Source organism: Myiozetetes cayanensis, unplaced genomic scaffold, assembly GCF_022539395.1.
Source record: "Myiozetetes cayanensis isolate MyiCay16 unplaced genomic scaffold, myiCay2020 scf6-25, whole genome shotgun sequence".
Classification (NCBI taxonomy): Eukaryota; Metazoa; Chordata; class Aves; order Passeriformes; family Tyrannidae; genus Myiozetetes; species Myiozetetes cayanensis.
This window is the reverse complement of record NW_026087853.1, coordinates 58405824-58428691: the sequence shown is the minus strand read 5'-3', so window position 1 is coordinate 58428691 and position 22868 is coordinate 58405824. Positions and strand designations below refer to the sequence as shown.

Genomic DNA, 22868 nt, shown 5'->3' with positions numbered 1-22868 from the left:
CCTGCCCTTCCTTTTCCTCTCTGCTTCCTGCATGAAACTGGTGTTTGAGGAGATGATCCAGCAGTCCCTAAATAGAATTGGTCCTTAAATGAAGTCTTCAGGCTTGGGCTCAGGAAGAGATGGGCATAGAGCTAACACAGGGAAGAGAGTAGGTTGGGATATGATGGTAGGAACAGCAGAGACATGATATCCCTTTATTTTATATGGAAAAGGTGTGGATCTAGATAACTGTACTAGGAAGGCAGCAAAGACAGCAAGACATACAGGTCAATTCCTCTGCATCAAGCAGTGGATGGTTTTTCTGATAAGAACCCTCTCCTTCATCTTACATTTCTTGATAAAAACAGGGAAAAGCAGTCACAGTCCTGACTGCACCCTTTCTGCCTGCTGCTGTCCTCCAGGAACTCTGCACGTGCTAAAGTAGGGATTAAAGCATCACACAAGTGAAGTTTTACACAGTAATGTTGAACCTGATGTATCTAATCTGCTGTTCCAGTTGACTTTTCCCCAGTTTGTTTGCAGTGGCCCGGCTGTTGTTTTTGTTTGGTTGGTTTTGTTGCACGTTTTGTTTGGATTTGTATGTTTGTTTTTTTCAGGGTTTTGTTTGTTTTGGGGTTTTACTTGTTTTTGATGCTGGGTTTTTTGTTTGTTTTTTGTTTTTTTTTTTAAACTGAGCTGAAACACAGCAACATGTTATTTTTGCCTCTGTTTCAGATTTTGAACACCTCCAATGTCTCCCAAGCTGTCACTCTGTTTTACGTAGTGAACAATCGAAGCACAACTCTAAATGGCACCATTTCCAGCAACCTTCTTAATCAACTGTCAGCTGAGCTGGTGGGTTTCTACCTCACCTACCCACCTCTCACCATTGCTGAATGTAAGTATGTGCTTCCCAGCACGCAGCTCTTTAACCTTGGCCAGCACCAGGCTTGTGCTTTGCAAGCACCATTAGCTTAGTTGTCAAGCTCACAGATTGTAGGTGGTTTTTCTGACTATTTAAAAAATATTTTTTATTAAAAAAAAAAAAAAAAAGGAAGGGGGACCCAGGTGGTTATTTTTTTTTTTTTTCCTAGGTTCAGTGTTTACTTTGACTGCTGGCAGCAATGGCAAATAATCAAGAAAAACACATATAAGCTGTCATTAGTAAAAAAAAAAACCCAACCCTGTGACAGATTCCAAACAAAATAAAATGGTGGTTTTATGTAAAGCAAAGCACAAAAGGTCTCCAGTTCCTCATTTCAGGCAAGCTTAGCACAGCACATGAACTTTAGCTTCAGCATAGCCCTTTACTTCAGTAGAAACCTCAACCCCTGTGCTTGCTCCAGTGGCTGGGCTGGTTCAGGCTGTGAGTGTGTGTTTGGGTGAGCTCTAGCTATGCTTCTTTATTTAAGAAGTTGTTGATGTATTTGCTGAGTTTCATCCTCTGTTTAAAAGTGGTCTGAGCTCTTTAGCATTGATGGTTTGCTTGCATTCCAGTTGTTATGAAGGCTCTGAGGTACAGAGAGCTGGAGACAATTGTGTGGGCAGCCTGTGTGGTGTATATGCTCCCTGACTCTGCTAATTTCTCTGAAATGATTAAAGGGACAAGACACTTGATTATGGGGATTTATGTTTAATCTGCTTGTTAATGTGATGTGTGAAATTAAGCTTACTGCAGAGACAGGTTATCTCCAGGTTCACTGGAGATCAGTGTTCACTGGAAGTGAGAAGAGACAGGGACATGCTGGGCACATCAGTGCATGGTAATGGCTGGTAAAGGAAGGGCAGGCTTCAGCTGATCTCACTGTGTGTAAATCTTTATGAGATGCTTGTTAAATTTGAAATACCCTGTTCAAACACCAGTCAAGATCTGGTTAAGCTTCTGGTGGCTTTCAAACTCACTGCTAAGGCCATGCAGCGGTTTGTAATTTTGCATTTCATAAGCATTGAAATAATCAGGCACATGAGGGTAGGGTCAAATATGTCTTTATGATCAGAGCTCTGAACTGAGTGGATTCGTAGCTTCAGGTAAAATTACTAAGGTGCTTGTTCATTTTCTGATTCTAAGAAAAAGCAGAAGCAAGACTGTTGGAAAGGGAGTGCTGGGGAAAACACAAATTATCTTTTTTTGCCGGTCCATTTTGTTTGCCAACAGCCCAGTACTCCAAGAGGAGTTACCCTTGTGCAATTTTTCATGGGTGACTTGCACAATGAGCTGTCTGTGGGATAAGTGGTCGCTCTCTGCTGTGAGGCAGTCAGGAATCACAGCTAACTATGATGATTGTGCAGATCTTTGGAAAAGGAGGTGTGTATATGTTATTCTTGAGGCATTAACTATCAAATTATGGTATTTGCAAACAAATAGGTGAAACTGCCCAACGATGAGTTGTTGCGCTGCGTTGGTGCACTTTGATATCAGAGTTTCCAGCACAGGGTAAGAGACACATCTCAAGGCAGGCTTGTGTTTTCCCAGAGTCTTTTCACAGGCAAGGCGAGGTGGAGGGAGGCTGTTGACAAAGGAAGGTATGTAGCCCATTTCTTATCAGACAGGCTCCTTCCCTTTCGTGGCTGGCAGGTGAACCTGTCTGTCGAGTGCCCTTCGTGCAGGGTTTGTCTTCGTGGGGCATCCAGGAGCACAGGGAGAAGAAAGCTGGAGGAAGTTTTGATGAGGGCTGTGCTCAGTTCAAGTGTTCAGCCTCCAAAATAGGCCTGTTGCATAGGAAGAGGATGATGGTGCTTCTCATGACGGCAATACAGGCATATGCTCAGTAGTCAGGAGCTGTGAAAGCCCTTTGTCACACAGCAAGTCTTGTGTGGTACTGCAGTTCTCTGTTGGTCCCCACACATGATGAAGAGACCTGATAAAGCCTTTAGCTAGTGCTTCTTTAACGACTAATGGCTTATATTTCATTTTGGAGTTCTTGGTTTTATTCCCAGTGCAGCAGCTGAACTGCAAACTCAGAACTTAATGCAAACGTAGTGTTTATGGCACCAGACTGATAGTATGTCTGGAAAATGTTCCCTTTGAAGAGCCTTTGATGCTTATTCATGTGGCAGTGTTGTTGTTTCAGTTTATCAAACAAATAGTGAGGTTGTTCTCAGAGCATGTTATTTCCCAGTAGGCTCCAGTGGCTCCTCCAGAGCCTTTGCAATCTGTCATGGAAATGCACAGCTCAGGGCATGCCGTGAAATCCCTCCTCAAAAGCAGTTCCTGTGCGTAATCAGATCCTTTAGAGTGTTTACTATTTCACTCCACTTTGGTGTTTAAAAATCAAGGTAACTCAATAGCAGCACATCAGTGTGCAAAGCATGGGTATTCTCTGAATTAAGTTCCTAGTATTAATGCTTTCCACGTTGCATACATCTATTGAAAAAAAAAAAATACTGAGCTGTGTAATGAATTAGCAGCATCTTGAGCTTTACAGCTTAATGCACTTTGGAGAGGGAGAAGCAAACAAAAGGCACCAAAATGGCAAATATCAGTTTCTCACAGATGTAATCACATATGGTAGTAATGCCTTAAAAGGTGCAGAGCGAGAGACAGCACCACACTCCAAGGTGTGTTTGCAGTTTTGTTAGTCTCGTCTGTAATTCATGTGGAGTCTGATCCTGGTTTATTTTAGTATTACTTTAAGTTAAAACTGTGGTCTGGGTTACATAAGGATTAATCACAGAAGCAAGATGGAATCCTGTCTTGTTTTCTTGCAGGGGAGAAAGCAGCAGAAATGTGGACACACCAGTTACCCATCGTTCTTGGTACTGGGCAATCCTGGGCTTTGCCCCAGACAGTGCACCAGCCAGTGGTTTGGGGCAACAGGAGATACTACATTCTGCTTTGTATGGCAGGACTTCTTCTGTTTACACTTGGATATTCTTTTTCAGAGAGAATAGAAATCGTAACCCTGAAAATTATGCCTCTAGATTTCCTCTTGGACCGTAGTTCAATTTATTGATCACTGTCTGGTTAGCCAATTTCAGGGCATGTAATGTATAGGATGTTGGAGTATTATGACATAATTTCAACTCTTGTTTTTAAAGCTTTGGAGTATCCAAACCTTGATGTCTCGGAGTCAACTAGAGACTACTGGGTGATAACAGGTACTTTTTAATCTCCTTCCCTCCCCCATGCACTTCAGGTGATAATTTTTAGTGCTTGTTTGTATAAACACATCAGTGCAGTACTTTTAGACAAAAATAAGTGGCTGCCCACTGAAGCTGCTTGTTACATTCAACTGGGCAAATGTATTTACAGTCACTCTGGGGCGTAACTGATTCATCATCTTGAACAGCACCGTCTCCTGCATCCAACACCCACCTCAGAATTTACAGCACTTTGGTTTAAGCACTTCTGAGAGCAGCATTATCTTCTCAGAGTTTTGAAACACAAATAGACTTTGTTTATTTTTTTTTTCTTTTCCTTGTCTTGGATTTAAACCTGAAATCAAAAGAGACTTGTAGGCATAGCCCAAGAAGAAAGGTGAGCTATTAAACCAAGGACGTTTGTTATGATTTGCTGACTCTCTGGGTCCAGAGATTTTTGCATTTTCACCCCAAACCTTGGACAGGTAACTTCCTGTTGGTGGAAAAGGTGCATAGAATGCTCAGAGGCTTCAAAATACTTGCTTTATGAAGTAATTTCAACTGGTACCACATTCTCATTCACAACCATTTTGACTTCAGAAATGATAATTGGGCAAGAAAGAGACCCTTTTCCCCAGACATCTTTGAGTGAGTAGATACCAAAACCTTTTTAATTGATACCTGGAATTGTTTAACGCTCAGGAGAGCAAGCAAAAAGGAGTCTTACATGAAATGGATTTGGTGCCTGTTATATCTGTTCATAAATTTGAGATAAAATGTCTTCTCAGAGATTATGACCCTCTGAGGGAGTGGTACTGCTCTTCCCCACGTGGACCCTGAGAATCTCATACTCCATTTCTTGCCCCTGTGGACCTACTGCAATGGAGTAGTATTGATATTACAATGGGAACTTTGTTCTCAAAAAATCATGGTGGTCCCAGTAGATTTTTTTAAAAATAATATTGAAAAGATCATACATATGTATAAATTGAATCATCATGCCATGCCACTCTTTTGAACTTTATGTAAATCCAGTGTCTTCTAAATTTTACATTCATTTATGCTTCAGAAATGTTTATTCAGTTTTTGGTGCTCTCAAACAGGGTATTTTGGTTCCAACTGAGTAGTACAAAATCCTAACTTCTGATTTCATGTCTGTAGGATGGAAAACCGGTTTAGATAACAGGAGCATCTGATGATAAGCATAAAACCAGAAGCTCGCAAATAGGTTTTAACTTACTTTTTAAACTGCAGATCATACATCAGGTGCTTCCCAGAGCCATTTTGGTAAACTGAAGGGCTAAAAATTTTTTTTTTTTTTTTGAGGATTTTATTCTCTGAAATTACCACTGACGTTATCTGAGAAGAACAATGCAGGGGCTGATACAGACAGTAAATACACGTGTTGTTTTACCCGTCCCCACGTAAGATACGTGCTGATAACGTGGTTTTTCTCCCTTCCCCGCAGTTATTCAAGGGGTGGACATGGCCTTGCTGGGGCTGAACAACCAGAGCTTCGCACGGCTGATGGAGCAGCGCCTGGCCCCGCTGTTCATGATGTCCCACCAGCAAGGACGGCGGTTCAGACGCGCCACCACCGTGGGCAGCTACACCGTGCAGGTGGTCAACGCCACGCCTGGATACGTGTTGAAAAAAAAAAAAAACAGGGCTTTGCTTTCACGTGTCCAGCTTCAGTTTGTGTAACAGATATGCCTGACTGGGCTGAGATTTCTTTTTTGGTTTTTTTTTTTTTTTTTTTTAATTATTCCCCACCCCCCAAGAATATCAAAGCGGCAAGGGCAAAATGCGTGGCATTAATAATCGTGTCTCCTTCTGCAGTCAGCCTGTCATCTTCCAGAAATCATCATTAGTTAATCAGTGTTAATAAATATTTTCTCTTTGGCTGCTATGAGCGCGTGTTTTTAGCGTAAAGTCTCGTATTCAGCATAGTGAAGAGTTCCAAGCTTTTATTCATCAAAAAAAGTTTGCTAGGTAACTCAGAGCTAGAACTTCTTTTTTTTTCTTGTTCGTTGGGGAAAAAAATGTAAGAGGCAGCCTGTCTGCAGGGTTAGTCATCCAACCATGTGGCCACAGATCACATGAAGTAGAGATATCAGACCTGAATAATTTATTAATCATCTTTCTCTTATTTATAGCATTTCACATTCAGTATTTTGAAATGGTCATATTTTGTTTTCTCACCATTTAAGCCAACTGATATTTAGGGGCAATTGAATATATGTTCTTCAATCTTCAAAAATTACATAACGAGTTGTTGCTTTTTCAGAAAGTTACATTATGTTTTTCAATAGTTGATTGTTGTGAGATATAAACCCAAGTTACTACTTTTATCATTTGCCCACAACTCTTTGTGTTTTCCCACTGAAAGCATTTGAAGAAGGAACACGTTTTGCTTGCCAAAAATGTGAATCTTTGTAAAATTTCAGTCCATACACATTAATGGAGAAGAATCATAAAACTCCTTTTCTTCTCATCATTAGACATGTTTGACATTTTCTCTACTCTGAGGAATGTGAAAATTCTGACAGTGTTCTGCAGAATAAAATGGGAAACACATGGTTCTCTTTATTATCAGCCTGGGATAAAAAATAATGAGGATAGAAGGGAAATGTGAGGGTATTTTTCTACTGCAATATGCCCTAACAGTAGGTCAGGGCAGATTATAAGAATTCCTTCTTTACAGAGGACTGTGATGTCCAAACATTTGATCCTTTCCTCCTTTTTACTGCATGCTTTTCTTAGGGTGGGTTTTTACTTTAGGATTATATTTAAAATTTTTTTAAGGAACCAGTCAGTCCTTTGACTGACTGAGTTAATAACCTGGGCTATGAAGGGCAGAAGCTCTGATCCTGTGAGAACATTTTCATGGAGCTTATGCCTGTAGGAGGTCTTGGAGGAGTTCGCTGTGGGCACTGCCTTCAAATAGCTCCTGGCAAGTTTTGCAGTGGTATAATGCAAACACTATTTATTCCTCCTTCTCTCGTTATTTATTTATTTATTTATTTATTTCCCTTAAAGATGGTAAAAATTCAGCGTATTCCAGGACCCAAGGAGCCAGCTGAACTGACCTATTACACTTTATACAATGGGAAGCCCTTGCTGGGCACTGCAGCTGCCAAAATTTTGAGTACCGTTGACTCCCAGCGCATGGCCTTGACACTGGGCTACGTCATCCAAGTCCAAGCTGATCGTAAGAGTTCTCTTAAAAATTCTCTAGTTTAATCCTCTTTTTTATTCTGGTTTTTTTTTTTTCCTTTCTTTCTTTGTGAAGACACCAGTGTAGCTGTGGGAAGCCTGCACTTATCACACAGAGTAACATCCATGGACTGAATGTTACGGAACAGTAAAGTTGGAATTAATTCTGATGCTGACAAAGCTATGACACCACAGGCAAATGATGGCTGGGGCAAAGTTGCTATCCAAATAACTTGGCCCAAAGTCAAACGTGGGGGCTATTAAGAAGTCCTTTATTTTTGACTTACTCAAAATAATGTAGGTTCTATCTCGAAGGGATTATTTTATTTTATTTTTTTTAATAATAATTTTCACTGAGAACCTTGTCAGGTGAACCACGTGGTTGTTCAAGATATTATTTAGGTGCAAATCAGAAAAGTGAAGTTGAAAAGAACTACTTGTGCGTATGGGCAGTTTTCAGATTCAAGATATGGTCACATCATTCAGAGCAATGTAGCTAAAAAGGAATCCATTCTTGAAAAATCAAGGTCTTTCAAGACCTTCATCAGTTACTGAGTTTTTGTGGGCACAGATTTCTCTAAAAATTTTTTCTTTGGATATTCCTATATAGTTGACCCACAGTCATAAACCTGTGGTGGAACTTGGAGCTTTTTATTTTTTTTTTTTGGTACAGTAACAACTTAATTTACAAATTGATGCCTTTAGCTAACTGAATCTCTCCACTTCACCAAGGTTTTTATCTAGATGAAATTAAAATTACATAGTGGACTTCTTTACTGGATCTCCTTACTGACAAAACAGCATATAAAATGGGTCTCCCTGGTGCAATTATATCTGCTTGAAGGAGCAGTGATACTGAAATAATTACATGCAGTGGTGACAGGAAAAGAAGGGACCACTGTAATAAGCAATTTATGTATCATCCATAAACATAGGATTGAGTTAAAAGACAGAAATATGATATAATTTCCAGAGAATGGGCTATGTACTGTATCTGATCCTTGATTCAATCATGGTCTATTACTGACTTTAATTCGACTGAACAGGTCCATCTCCATTCCTACTTCCTTAAACGTCAGCATTTGAATTCTAAATAATTCTGTTTTCCATGAGAATATTTCTTTAATGCATTTTTTTTACTAAAGAAGATACAGATAATACGTAGCAGTTTCCTAGCTCTTTGTGCAGTGTTGTGATTTATATGGGGTATTTAGGCAATTATGACATCTGCTGCTCATCATCTAACTTTGTATTTCCATGGTCTGATGAGGCAGCCTTATTCATCTGTAGATTTTCATACCAGTGAAGTATGCACAGAATACTGTAAGAAGAGAATATACAGAAATTGAAATGATGACCTGGGGTAACTGAGATTCTGAAGGCAGAGTTATTTGAAATGTAGGAGGTAATTCTATCTTTATACCTTATTATGGAGAAAAAAAAATCAATTGCTTTCATTTTGGACATGGTTATTTGCAGTCTGTCTTCGTGTTGCCAAAGAAAATACTTTGTGTGGATTTCATTTTTGCTCATTATAATTTCTTTATAGCAGAGTGAAAAGTTCTGTTCCAAAATGCAGTAAGAAAAGACATCTACCCTTGGGAGCTCATAGTCGGGTTAGATAAGACAGACGAATAATATCAAAAAATATGGATGTTCCCATTTTATAAGCAGGAGACTGAGTTACAAGAGAATGAAAGGCTTGTTTCAAATTCCACTGAAGTCTTATTGAGTTAAATGAACCGTGGGTTGACTTAAGGTCACATTGGTAACTGAATTAAAGATGTAAACTAGGAGTCCTAAATGTCTGTCCCATTCACCATAAGGTCATCATTCCCTCTGCATTCCCTACAAAGAATAAATACAGTTTTCCAACAATTGTTTGCTGCTCCCACAGCAGCAGTCTATAATTAAAGTTACTGTTATTTGTTAAAATTCAGTTTCAGCTTCCTTCCCCACAGCCCTTTCATCCCCAAACTAAATGTCAGAGTCAGCAATTAGGAATTATGCGAGTCTGTTGAAAAGCGAACCTTGAAAGGCTTCAACCTGGTTTTTGGGATAGTCTTTTGCTCAACTCCTGTACCTGACGGTGCTATTACTGCATCACCCAACAAACCACATTGGCTTTGCAAAAAGCTGCAAAATCTACAAAGAAAACAGGCTCAGGCTTCAGCCAGACTTTGAGCTGGCTTTTGTAACTGCTGCTGAACAAGCTGGTATGCATCTGAAGTCTGATCCTGAAAGATGCTGAGTGCCTCTGACAGCTCATAAGCTCGATGACATTTGAGAGCACTGGTCCCCTAGGAAATGGGAATGGCTGCTTTGTGCTGGTGTTCTCACAATTGCCTGTCCATGCCAGCAACTGGTGCCATAGGAAGATAAACAGAGATATCATGGTGGAGTCCACTAAATGTTTCACTACAGCAGAATTCAGCATTATAAGGAGACTATCTGATGTTTTTCCTGAAAGAAATGAAATGAGAAAACTGGGAATGTGTCACAGGAGGATCTCTTATGTGCAAAGAAGTTGAAGGTTCATACCGAGAGAGATTATTCTGATAAAATGGAATCTAAAATGTTTTTGCATCACTGCATTTCTGAAACGTCCCCTTTTCCTGGTGCCATTATTAATATATCTGCAAGTAGCTCTTTCCAGCCTCATTATTTCCACTCCTTCAGAAATGATGGATTCATTTTGACCTTAACTATGATAAATTATTTCTAGAGCGCAAGAGAAGCATCCTCTTATTGCCCTATTGATATTGATAATAACTATATTAGAGTGCTTAGCTTCATTGTTTTCCAAAAACCTCTGCCACTTCACTCTCTCTGAGCCAGTAACTCTTTGACACCAGGTATGAACTCCATGTGTATTCTTTTAACATGCAGACTGCCTTGCTGTAAGCTGGATTTGTGTTTGAAAAATAGTTAAGGATATATTACTTGCACCTTTTTTTTTGTTTTGTTTATTCTATAAATGAGCCACTGGAGTAATTTCTAATATGGCATCTAACTTGATTTGGAGTGGATGGCTGCTTTTGTATATAACCAGGTATTTGCATATAAATAAGAGAAGAGAGAGCCCAGGGATTTGGGAATTGAACAGTGTTGCTGATTGTTTTGTTTTAATTAAGCTATTCCTTTGTATAGAAAGCTAGATTACTTCCACTCCTCTTAATACTAATTTTTATATGGAGACAGTTGAAGACTGGAAGCGATTGGAATGTTGCACGGTTAAGCTTACCAGTGTTGGTTTGCATTTTTCTGTAGCCGTGGTGAAGAACCCCCCAAACAACCTGTGGATCATCGCAGCGGTGCTGGCTCCCATCGCTGTGGTTACAGTCATCATCATCATCATCACAGCAGTGCTGTGCAGGAAGAACAAGAATGACTTCAAGCCCGACACCATGATGAACCTGCCTCAGAGAGCCAAGGTGAGCGACCGACCGCCAGATCCGAGACGTCCTTTTGCCTTCTGAGGTCGTAGCGGTTTCTCTGACAGATGTCGTTGAAGAATGTTTGGTATTGAAGTGGCTGTTACTCACAGGTTGGGTCTTTGCACTTCTTCTCTGTCTTTGATACCACTGGATACTCAGGACTCATCGACTTCCATCACAGCTCGTCCCTTGCGCGTAGGTAGCGGTGACAGAAGATCCACGAGCAGCGATGGCAGGCACTGAGCCATTGGGGCTGAGGAGGCTTCGCCCAGGGCAGTTGCTTCCTTCTCAAAGTTGAGGAAATGGGATATTATGCCTGGGGCTCATCAGCATCACATCTTCTCGTTTTTTTCTTTTAGATGTTTTGAACTTTCCAGTTTATTTGTGGATATGGCCTGTTGGGTTCAAACAATTATGTTTTTCTTTAAGTTACTAACCCATATCAATTACAAGATTTTTTTTTTTTGCCAAATCAAATGCATTTCCAGTTTAATTCTCTGACAGAAAATGGCACAGAATACTTAGATTTGTCTCCACAGTGAACAAGTCTGCCTTCTCAATGCTGCTGTTCAGTAGCTCTTCAACAGGGCTAACCAAAGGTAGGAGTTTTCAACCCACAGAGCCTGTGTGTAAGGAATACTGTTCCCTTGCCCTTTTAGCTGACATTCTTCTTCTTCATTGGCATGGGACTGAGATGATGAATTTTTTTCTTTGGTTTCTTAATGCTACAGACAGCAGGATTATTGAGGTTTCAGCTCTGCTGCTTCTGCTGAAAAATGTAGACTGGAAGGAGAGCTGAAGTAAGGCATGATGCGTGTGACAGCTCTCTTCTCCTTATCTTGGGTTCGTTGCAGATGGGTGCAGCTGGTGCCAGTTGGAAACAAGACATTTGTATCAAAATGATGCAGAAAAAAAGACATTTCCATTTTGGTTCCAGTGTGCTCATCTGTTTATCCACTGCTATCCATCTAGTGTTTAGGCTGGATCTGCAGAAGTGAAACACAAACAAAAATTAATACCACTGCAGTGATATGCAACGCCCCCCTGAAGCCTCTATTAATGCAAATTATGCTTCATTAGGGGCTGTTGCAAATACTATGCACCAGTTGATTCTTTTTATACATAGTTTTAGTTCTAGCTAGAGGTAAAAATAAGACTAAGTTTGTACATTGTTTTGAACTGCCCATCATTATGGGATGCTTTACAGCTGAAGAAGGTTGCTATTTGAAAAAAACACAACACACTGCTGGTAGAAGCTACAGCACAGAAAAAAAACCTTGAAAGTATTTTAATATTTTAATCCGCAGTTGACATTCCAAAAAGAAAGAGAAAATGGGGTTCTTTACTTTTCCTGAGAGATCAGATTTAATCAGGCTGTAAGATACACAGTCAGGTAAAACCTGCTCAGTCAGGTTACTCTTGCATCAGCAGGCAATGTCATCGGATGGGAGCTGGATCTGCAGAACAGAAAAACTGGTGCTGAGCTCCCAGCACCCACACTACACTCATTTCAGGAGGATTTCCTGCAGATTTGCTCACGTTTTGAGCTGGAGTGCAGGAGGTCCACTTCTGGAGCGCATTTCCCCTTTATGGTTTATTTTGAGACTCCATAAAATTTAATTTAATTCATTATACGAGAAGTGATGCATTTCCAAATGAAAGCTAAATTGCTTCCTGTTTAGATTCACAGTGATGGCTCCATGGAAAAGCTTCAGCCAGGTCTAGTTTAGAGTGTGTGCTGGTATATGGACTGTGGAAGATAAATTCTGCAGTGGGACTGGGAATGGACTGGCTTGGTCATTCCTGATTTCAGCATCTTTACTTAAAGTAAGGCTAAGAAACATATTTTGGGAAGATAATGAAATAAGGTCATTTTAAAAAGAACAGGTTTAGTTTTATTTTTAATGCCAGCCTAAGGGATAGTGGTAGTTGCTTGAACTGTAATTGCCACGTTTCATGCAGTTTGGCAATACAAATAGCTGATGAGCACATATCCATATCACATTTAAAACGAATATGTTGTATTTCATGGCTCAGGAAAGTGCCTGAGACTGCTGATTAATGCTGACTCTGCTCTAAGTGGAGTCACAGTGGAGTGATTTTTAGTTTAAGCAGCAGCTTTATTGTTTTGTTTCTGCGTGTCCGAGATTTGTTGTTGAATCACTGGAGCGATTTTTTTTTTTTTTTTTGGATACCTTTTGGATATCCAGCAAAAGGAGAGGAGGATATTACTGCATACCTGCAGCCTCGGATCTCAGGTGGTTTTGTTTCCAGCGGTGCTGTTTCATGTGCTCCAGGAGTCGTGTTCCAAGGGGACTGGCAGAGCGGAGCTGCCTGCTCATCTCTGCAGTCCTGCTGCTGCTGCTGGGAGCAGCGGGGAGGCTGCGGGTCCTCCAGAGCAGAGCAGAGCTGCCTCCCACGTCCCTCCAGCCGCTCCCCTCAGTCCCCTGCAGCGGGACAGGGTGCCCGAACCCAGCACGGAGGGGTAATGGAACGTTTAGCATGAAATATCCTTGTGCAGCTGGGGGTGGTGATGGAGCGTTGACAGCAGCGCTGCTGTGGTTGTGCCCGGTAATTAAGAATGACTCTTTGTTGTTGTTGTTGTTGTTGTTGTTGTAGCAGACTGAAGGGTAAATAAATGAAAGTTTGCAAAATGACCTCTCTTAGGTAGTGTGGTTTATGGTGTCTGGTCTTGGGAACTGTGTTGCTGTTCTGCCTCAGCAGTCAGGGACATCTGGACTAAGTTGCAGGGGAAAGGGACTGTTATATATTTTTTTTTCCCAATTTTCTCTCCGGTTGTAAAATTAAAAGGAGTATAAATTCAAATCGTGGAATTCTGATGGGATCTTATTTTAATGTTATTTCGGCGCTATTTTTATTTTAAGCAACTGTTTTCGCTTTGAGGTTTTGGATGGATGTTAACTTTTGCATCTCTTGCTTTTTAATTCTCAGCGTGCTTTTCTAAAGGCTGTAATCTGATTTGTCACCTTGTCACCTTTTCTTTTTTTTTTAGACTGTGAAAGAATAAGTTTGCAGGTAAACAGAGATAAGATCTTTAGTCTAAGACCTGCAAGCAAAAGCAAATACTGCAACCATGGGAAAACAATGACTATCAGTCTGATAAAGGGCATGGAGAAAAAAAAAAAATCAGTGAAACTGTGTACCTGGGTATACCTATAGAGGGGAGGAGCTGATCATCCTTTTTTCTCTTTTGCTTCTTTTTGGCTTCATTTCTTTTTCTTTTTTTTTTTAATGTCTTTTTCATGATCATTACAAGGAAAAAAAGTCCTAGAAAGAACTCTCTATATTCAGTCTGCCCTTTGGCAGGCTGTGTAATCTAACAGTCTCATCACTCATTTATTATTTCAAAAGCAGTATTAAAAATCCCAACCCCTCGGTCTTTCTCAGTGTTTTGGTCCTATTGGACATCTATTCTTGCAGTGCTTCAGCAGTGCCTGATCGTGATTTAGCCTTGCCAGTTCCCTTCAGGGGTGGTAAAACCATCTGCTCCTGTGGGCTTTCACGGAGCAGGGTTCCAAGAGCAAATTTTATTTAACGCAATATGTCCGCTGATGAGGATGGCTTTCTCAGCTCTTCCTTTATTGCATTTTGTGGCTAGACATGGTGGTAAGTGGAACTCAGATTAAAATAATCCTTCATTTTCTTCCTTTGGCAGATCCAAGCTGGGACAGTGCAGAATTCTTTAGTAATTCTCATGTTCTGCTGCTTCTGGCTTGGTTTGTTTTGGGTTTTTTTGTTGGTTTTGGTTTGTTTTTAAGTAAGATATGAAGTATAAGTTGAAACTTATTTTAGTCTTTTAAAGGCATGGAGGGAGAACTAACTGATTTAATTGCCTCTTTTGTGGTTTTTTTTGGTAGAATATCTAGGAGGGTTCTTAACTGACATTTAACATTGATAATGACTCTTAAAAACATTACTTTGGTTAATAATATTACTATGTATGGAGTTCTTCCTAGCTGTCCTCCACAAAGCTTCTGTTTCCCCCTTTCTGCATCCCCTTCCCTTTCTTCATTTCCTCCCTTTGTGTAGCTACTTTGGTGGCTCTTTTGTGGTGCTCTGCCTTCGGGGGAGGGCAAGGAGAAGGCTCCCTCAGGGGTGATGGTGAATTGGCATTTCTCTGATGTGTTGCAGGCTCTGTGGTGGGTAATGTGTGGAGTTGTCTGCTCCCCCAAATCAGCATTAGCCCACTTAGTGACTCCTTAATGCACTGGAGCTCCTTTTGCCAGAGGAGTGCTGAAATAAGGGAGCACAGTTAGAAATCATTAGCCTCAGTCTGGACAGGAGATTGGGAATGCCATGCAGGTTCCCCATAAACAAAAAGTATGTTTAATATGTTTTAAAAAGTAGAAGATGGCCTCATTATTTTCAGTTTGAGCTCACCTATGAAATGTATCTTTATTTATAGCAACAGATTTAGTAAAGGACACAAGAGAAAATGTGGGGTTGGTTTTTTTTTTTTTCAGAGCTTGACTTTTTCCGTACCATCAGCTAATTTTTTTCTCCTGCTGATTTTCTTCTTCTGCAACTAAAATATTCAATAATGACATGACAGGAACACAGAGAGACTAATCAGTCATGAACTAATTCTACTGCATTTCCTAAAGTATGTTTGAGGTTTAAAATCATCACTACTCAACTTTGAAGTGTTTTGTAGTGCTTTTTTTAGCATTTTGTCAATAGCCTTTGTACTTCAGCAAGAGCATCCTTCCAGTTTTGGGTAAATTAATTCAATTTAGTGTAGCAAGAACACTTTTATTTTAGTATTTTTTTCCAGAAGTGGTCAGGAATTTTTTCAAATTTTTTTTTCTCCACTAAGAAAAGGCAGGTCGGTTTTGTGGTGTTTTGTTTTGTTGTTTGATTTGTTTTGTTTTGGTTTTCTCCTTCCTCTTTTTCTTCCAGTTGAAAATGAAGTTTGGAAAGTCAAGTTTTGCCTAAATGCTTTAATTTCTCCGTTGAGAGAATCCACCTTTGAGTGGCTAGCCTTGCCTGGGAGGCATCTGTTAGCTCTGATTTTCCCTTGCAGAGGCAGCAGGGAAAGCCTGGATGGGCTTTGGGAAGAGGAGGCTGGGCACACACCCTCCCTCCTCAGCTGCCTCACTGCAAGGCTCCGGTGAAAATGCCACTTCCCGAGAGAAACAAGTGAAGTCAATAACATCCTTCCCAACAGGCAGCTGGCAAGCCAGGGGAAATATAATTTCACTGATCTGAAAAAGATTCTTTTCTGGAAAATGTTGCCCATGGAACTTTGATGTGTGCCTTTTTCTACTTTGTCTTGACTGGGAATAAATTACTCCCACCTTCTCCGGAAACGCAAGGGTTTTGTCAGAGAAAGTTTTCTATATGGTCTTATTTCTTTTCCTCCTAATTTTTTTCTTAGCCAAGGTCAATTTTATTCTAATCATGTTTAAAATATGTGGAGTGGAGATGAGAAAATGGTTTCTTGCCAGGCATTCTCATGGTGATCTTCATATTTTTTCCCTGTCGCTTCTGTAATTAAAGAAGTTAAGGGGTAGTGAGAGATTTTGTATTGAAGTTGAAAATTTACATTAACGTAACATGCTGGAAGTTTCTTTTATTTCTCCTCTTCTTTTTGCAGCCAGTACAAGGCTTTGACTATGCCAAGCAACACCTGGGTCAGCAGGGAGCAGAAGATGAAGTTTTACCTGTAACTCAGGAGACTGTCATACTTCCACTTCCAGTCAGAGATGCTCCTGCCTCCCAGGAGAGAGAAATTACCCAGGATGGGAGCACCATCAAAACTGCCAAATCCAATGAAACAAGGAAAAGGTACAGACTGGCATCTTTGCACGGAGGGGTGGAATAGGGTGCATGCTGCTGGTGGCTGTAAGGTTTGGCACCCCGGCTGTGTGTGTGGCAGATGGTTCCTCCATGATGTATCCTTGGTAGAACACTGGTCTGCCCTGGATATGTCAGATTGCTGCAAAATATGAGGTAAACCAAAGTGAGACCTTCACAGGTTGTACATTCATAGAGGAGGTGAAGGGGGAAGTGGCTTTCATGTTCTTTCTGGGGTCATACAGGAGATGAGCCCAAATGAGACATGAGACCTGTATCATGAACACTGATCATTTCCCAGTGACCCAAAAGACAGGACTTGGCCACTGTAAATTGCTGTAGCTCCACTGGTGGACTCAATCACTCCAGAATTAGCCCCAGTGCAGAAGGAAAAACCCTAAACATCCACTAAATTAGGGAAGACCTCTACATCCAAACCAGCTACAGCAGTACAAAACTTCTGAGGATGCAAGAATAGACTAGATAGTGTCAGTGTCTAAGGTGAAGCGTCCCAGGTTTGCAGTCTCTTGATACAAAGTCTCTAAGGTTGTAGGACCACAGATTTAAGGTCCCCAGGAAGCTATCTGGCTCCTCTTCTACCCTGCTGCAGGGTCAAACACCCCCCAACTCAAGTTTATCTACTTTATTTTAAAGTCTTTCACTGGTGGGATGATCACAGCCTCCTCCAACAATCTGTTCTCTTCTGCCTTTCCTGTTAGGAAATTTTACCTCATGTTTACCCTCAATCACCAACAGAATAGCTGAATAGAAGGTCATTATTTCTTGTCTCAGTCACCACAGTGGAGGAAAGAAGATTATCCCTTTATCCTGGCTGTTTCCCATGCTTTGTGCCCATTTTTCCTTGACATTAAATTAGAATGGAACTGAAGAATGATTCTGAAGGGAAGAGAGGAAAATAAAACTGTTAGGTAAACAACCTGAATAGAGGTAACAGTTGTTGTGTAATTCACTGGCATTACACAGTCCTTGTCTCTCGAAGGGACTTGACAACATAAAAGAAGAGTTATCTGGCTAGTGCAGAGAAATTCTGTAGCAAACCAGATCTTCATAGCTGAGTCACCTCATCTTGTACAATGACATTTGCCCCTTTGGAGTAATGGAAAGGCTTGGAAAACTCGGCACGATATTGCTGTGCCCTGTGGCAGGAACACACTGGAGCCAACACCGCTGCCCTTTATGGTGGGTGGACATCCCCACTGGTTATAAGCTGAGGTTTTCCCTACAGAAAAACGGAGACAGAAGGATCCTGAGCTAATTCCTGGTTTGGCATGCTTCTTTGGCTGTATAGGAAATCACCTGGAGCGTGGAAAGAGCTGTCTGCAGGGCTTACCAGTAGGGAGGAGTGAGCCAGCTGCGTTCGGATGTGAACTGCTATTCTGCCATTTAATGTCAGTGATGTGCTGCTCATACTGTTAAGTCCCTCAGACTGTGAGGGTTGGGTTGTACAGGTTGTGTGAACTGAACAGCACTTGTTCCTTTCAAAGTCTTCCATCCCCTGATGAAACGACAAATGGAAGATGACCGTGACATCAGCAGAAGTTGCTGGTGCCGGACCACCAGAGGTTGAGTCTCTGCAGGAATTGCTCCTTAAAACATTTTGAAGCCTCTCCAAAGCCACGTGTAAATACACACACACAAAAAATATAAACCAGCCCTATTAATTAATCCTCTAACAAAAGTGATTAAGCACTTCACGCAGTCCTTTGAATGAGCTCAGAAATCTCCCTCAACTTAATCTGCACCATTTTAAACAAACGTTGATAAGCACACTTGATCCAGGAATTCACAGGGAAGTTACTCTCATTATAAAATATGTTGAACCTTGGTGCCCTTCTAAGCAAATAACTAAGAGTTAGTTTTCCCTCCTTCAGGGTGATTACTTGAGTAAGTGAGAACATGCAGAATGTCAGTATTTTTCATTCCCAGGAGCTGTATCTGGGGTTGGAATTTAGTGGTTTCTGAAGATGAAGAAATATTTCTTGACCTTTATGTATTTGCTTTTTCATCCAGGCTACTTTGCAGCCTGGAAAGGTCAGTTTAAATCAGACTACCATGAAGTGGCTGGTAACTCATCAGAATATCTCCTCTGATAGCACCACTGAAAGAAACTTCTCAGTTATGACAGCCACTTAAAAGGAACGAATATATAGATTAGTGGCAGCAGAAATGATTGTGCAAGATATCCATGCTCGATTCTTTTCTGTGTTCCCAAGTGGAGCAGATTCTCTTCAGGTGTTGGTCTGTCCCTGGATGAATTTTTTTACTGGGCTGGGATTATTCATTAGGCAGTTTAAACAGACAGGTTTACAGGGGAGAAATCCTTACTTCACAGGAATATTTATTCCCAACAGAATTTCACTGGAAAATCCTCAGGCTGGACTGAGCTGGGCTGCATGCTGAGTTCTCATGGAGCCCTGTAGCTGGAAAGAACCTGTCTCAAATTGTGTGTATTTCCACCTAGGCTGTCTTCAAAAGAGAAGTCCCCAAGAGGTGCTTTTCTGATATTTGTCCCTTACTGTTCTGCCCACAGTAAATGCTTCCTGCTTACACCAGGCAGGGCGGTCAGAACTGGAGGTAAATGAATGTTTCAAGCTGAAGATTGAAACATTCATTTATTATATTGCCATAGTATTGGCAGTGATTTATAGGTTGGTTTTGACAGTTGTTTTGCTTTACTACCATTTTCTGGATATAAAGGCACTGTGACAGCAACAGAACTTGATTTGATTTTTTTTTCCTCTGTAAATGAAAGTCTTTCTGACTAAGTACTTTTTTTTTTTTTTTTTTTCCTCCAATGCAAACTCTTTATATCACCCCTGTCAGTGGCCATGACAATTCAGTGGTGGATTGCAGATAGGTTTGTGAATAGCTGCACTGGTCCAGTGGATAGTTTTCACTCCCTTTGTGGCAAGCTTCACGTGTAAAAACAACGTGACCACGTGTCTGGATGTGGACTAGCACCAAATGTACCATTTTCTACCTTGACCTACTCTTCCCAGCTTGCGCATTAGGACTTGAGTGACTTACCCACCCCAGGAAGAAGAAAAGTTCTGGTGATAGTTGGCTCCCAGTGCAGCCCAGAGCCACGCTGCTGCTTTCTGTTCCTGCTCCTTGCTGGGACTTAACGTGCAGTGAGTTCTGCCCTGCCCTCCCTCCTCACCCAGGGCAGGGACCAGTTCCAGGACAAGGATATGCAATGACTGAGTAAAAAAAAAAAAAACCTCTTAGGAGTTTCAGTAAATAATAGTGCTGGTTGAACCCCAGGTTATGTGCCAGGAGGAGAAAAGGAGAATTTTCTTATCACATTGTGTGTGCGTCTAAAGTGAGTGAGTGAATTTTGCATTGTGGCTGACAACAGTTCAGTGTAAACGCAGGCTAAATGACAAAGGGACTGGTTTATCCATACATACAAAAACAAAGGTCTACTTTGTTTTAACTGGGTAAATGACATTGAATTGATAATGGGATTTTTTTTTTTTTTTGTCCTCTGCAGTGGCATTTCTGTCATTGTGGAGGTTGTGCATGAGAAGTAGTTGCATTCCAAGCCACTGAGATGCCCATCAGCCCTGAACTAATTGAGAAAGTCGTGTTCACCTCCCATCACTCTGTTCCTACCGCGGCGTGTTTCTGTGTGCAGCTCATATTCTGTCTCCTTTTGGTACAAAATCAGACTTCAGAACTCAGTGATGCAAACTGTGCAAACGAAATAACCTTGAAATGAGGTTTATACGGAAGGAACTCACATCCTCCCTTGTTGCTATGGTTACTTGCAGCCGGTCCCCGAGTCAGAACGGCTCCATCGTCAGCAATGGGTCGGGAAAGCCCAGCTCTGGACGGAGCTCCCTCCAGAAAGTGATGGCACCTCAGAAAGTGACAAAAGACGAAGGAAGGAAAAGAAATGGTGAGAAGTGTTTCTTGATGAGAGCTGCTTGTGCTCATTCCCAGGGATGTACCCACCTGGGCAATAGTGAAACCATCCTCTTGCACCCTCAGCAGTACTTGGGCATATTGTGTGTGTAGTTGATCTGTTGGTTTTTTTTCTTTCCCCATTGCTGCTATAACTGTTTCTCAAGCTCCCATGAAACTGTGCTTTTTGCTCTTTCTGTGGGCCTCTGCAAGTTTTCTTTTTTGCTTCTTTTCCTTCTTCTTTTTTCTTGAAATGCCAGTAAACTAATGAAGATATGCTGCTGCTTAGTAGGTGGACAGGGTTTACAGCTTTTTTTTAATTGTGTAGAGCCCTAAGATGTTAATTTCCACTGCTGCTGTTGCTAAGCTGGCCCAGATCTGATGAGGATGAATTAATTAGGTAAAAATTAATTTGAGAAAGTGTGAAACATCCAATGCTTTATATTTCATTCTCTTACCATCCTGGGTACACCTGTTTGTTATTAACACTTAGTGGCAGCTTTTCCAGATGCACCCAGGATGTTACACTGGATGTTTCTTACAAGACCGTGGTTGATGGCAGTGACCTTATGACTTGAGATTTATCAGGAACATCTGATAAGAGTAGAACTTGATCCCCTTTCTTCCTTGCTTTTTTATGGCTCTCTGCTTATTTCTCCTGGGTTATAGCTTTGTTCCTGTAGCTATGAATAGAAAACAGTGGTTAACACTTATAAGTTTGAAGGTGTTTAATTATTTTTCCAAATATAGCTCATTTTTACAAGACAACAATGTTTATGGTTTCCAGAGTTAAAAGCTGTAATTTATGCTGTCTTTTTTCTAACCTACCCAGGGAAGCCAATATTCAAAACCAGTGCCAGGTGATGTTTACACGTGTAGGCAAAATAATTTAGTGAAGGTACTTTTTGTTAGGTGTTAAATCCTCAAAGAAAATTGGTGAGAACTCAATTTTTTTGTTAAAGAATTGACTAACACAGCATTCTTTCTTCTGATCTGGACTGTGGTACATTTCTAGAACATACACCAGCTACTTAAAGAAACTTTTGATGTACTATATAAAGAAATACTGGCCCTTTGTTTTATATCTTAATTTCATTGGACTTTTAGCTGCAACTTTACTTGATAGGAATAATCATGCATTTTAGAAATTATGCTGGAAAATATAATAAATATAATAATATTTTTTAAAAATATAATAACTGCTTTGTTGACATGTTTATTTTGCTCTCTCTCCTCTTTCTTCTGAAAAGAAAAAAGCCTGAATAATGATGTTACTTAATAGCTAAATGATTCCTAGTTGTAGGGCCCTATGAGAAACCATTTGTTCCTACTACATGCTGGCAGTTTCCTCGAGCAGCCCTTTCAGAACAGCCTCTGAGAAGGAAGATACTGTCATGGGAGATGAAATGACCTCCTCTTATCAGAATTATGGAGCTGACTTTGGAGTTGTGTGATCCCAAATGCCCATTGAAGTCGAAGGCACCCATTCCTTCTCCTCACAGAGCCTGCAGTTTGTTCCCCAGTGCTGTGATTACAAACACTGCTGTCGCGTCCGGTAGCTTGTTCTTTTCACAGGGCTTTACCTTGATCCAGTAGGGTTAGAATCCATGCAATGTGCTGGCTGTTTTCCCTTCCAGTTTAAGAAAGGAGCAGCTTTTCTCCCAGCTGTTTGCCTGAGCCTGCTCCAGCTCTCCAGCCTGGCTGCGGGCTGACAGCTCTAACACGCACGTCAGGGAAAGCAGCGGCGTGTTTTCTTCTCTGAGAAGCAGCATCTTCGAGCTGGAATGAATCCCTTGATGGTCACGTGTTTGATTTGGGGACTCCAAGTTAGAATGGCTCATTAGTTGCCATAGTTACAGGCCAATTTTAGATTCTATTTCTTGCTGACATTTTAGTTACAGGGGAAAATGACAGCACTGGATGTTGCCTCAGTACGTAAATTCCATGTGGCTTGTATCAAAATTGACTCCAAATGGAGTGTGTCAGGGCTGAGAGTGAACAATGTGAAACCAGCATAGACTGACAGGCCTGGCTTCAGGACCTGATGATTTTGAGGATCAGGAGAACTCTTCAACTGAGCATTATTTCCACAGAAAACACGAATAAAATATCTGCTTGTATCAAACAGTGGTCAGCTGTTGTAAGATAACCACACGGTTTTCCTTGGAGAACCCTTATTACTATAATAATGTAAAGCTTCCTTTCTAAAAGCTGATGAGTTGTGCTTTCATTTACTTCAGGCACTTAAAAAAAATTAAAACCTGTCTTAAAAAAAAAAAGTGCCCAGTTATGTACATTAAAGAACTCTAACAATTAATGAATCAACCAGCAGAGGTACTGGCAATTTCTGAGATGTCCTTCTAAGAGGACATGGAAGAGAACAACAGGATATTTGCACTTCCACCTATAGTT

At 40.8% G+C, this 22868-nt stretch overlaps 1 protein-coding gene across 1 annotated transcript in view; it reads left to right on the top strand.

The window, feature by feature from the left end:
• KIAA1549L (KIAA1549 like) overlaps positions 1-22868 on the top strand; it is a 123062-nt gene that overhangs the window by 59554 nt on the left and 40640 nt on the right. Inside the window, exons 7-13 of the mRNA XM_050335314.1 lie at positions 715-877; positions 4018-4077; positions 5528-5679; positions 7099-7270; positions 10546-10709; positions 16330-16520; positions 20324-20451. Coding sequence (XP_050191271.1) covers positions 715-877; positions 4018-4077; positions 5528-5679; positions 7099-7270; positions 10546-10709; positions 16330-16520; positions 20324-20451 — 1030 coding nt within the window. The remainder of the gene's footprint in view (positions 1-714; positions 878-4017; positions 4078-5527; positions 5680-7098; positions 7271-10545; positions 10710-16329; positions 16521-20323; positions 20452-22868) is intronic.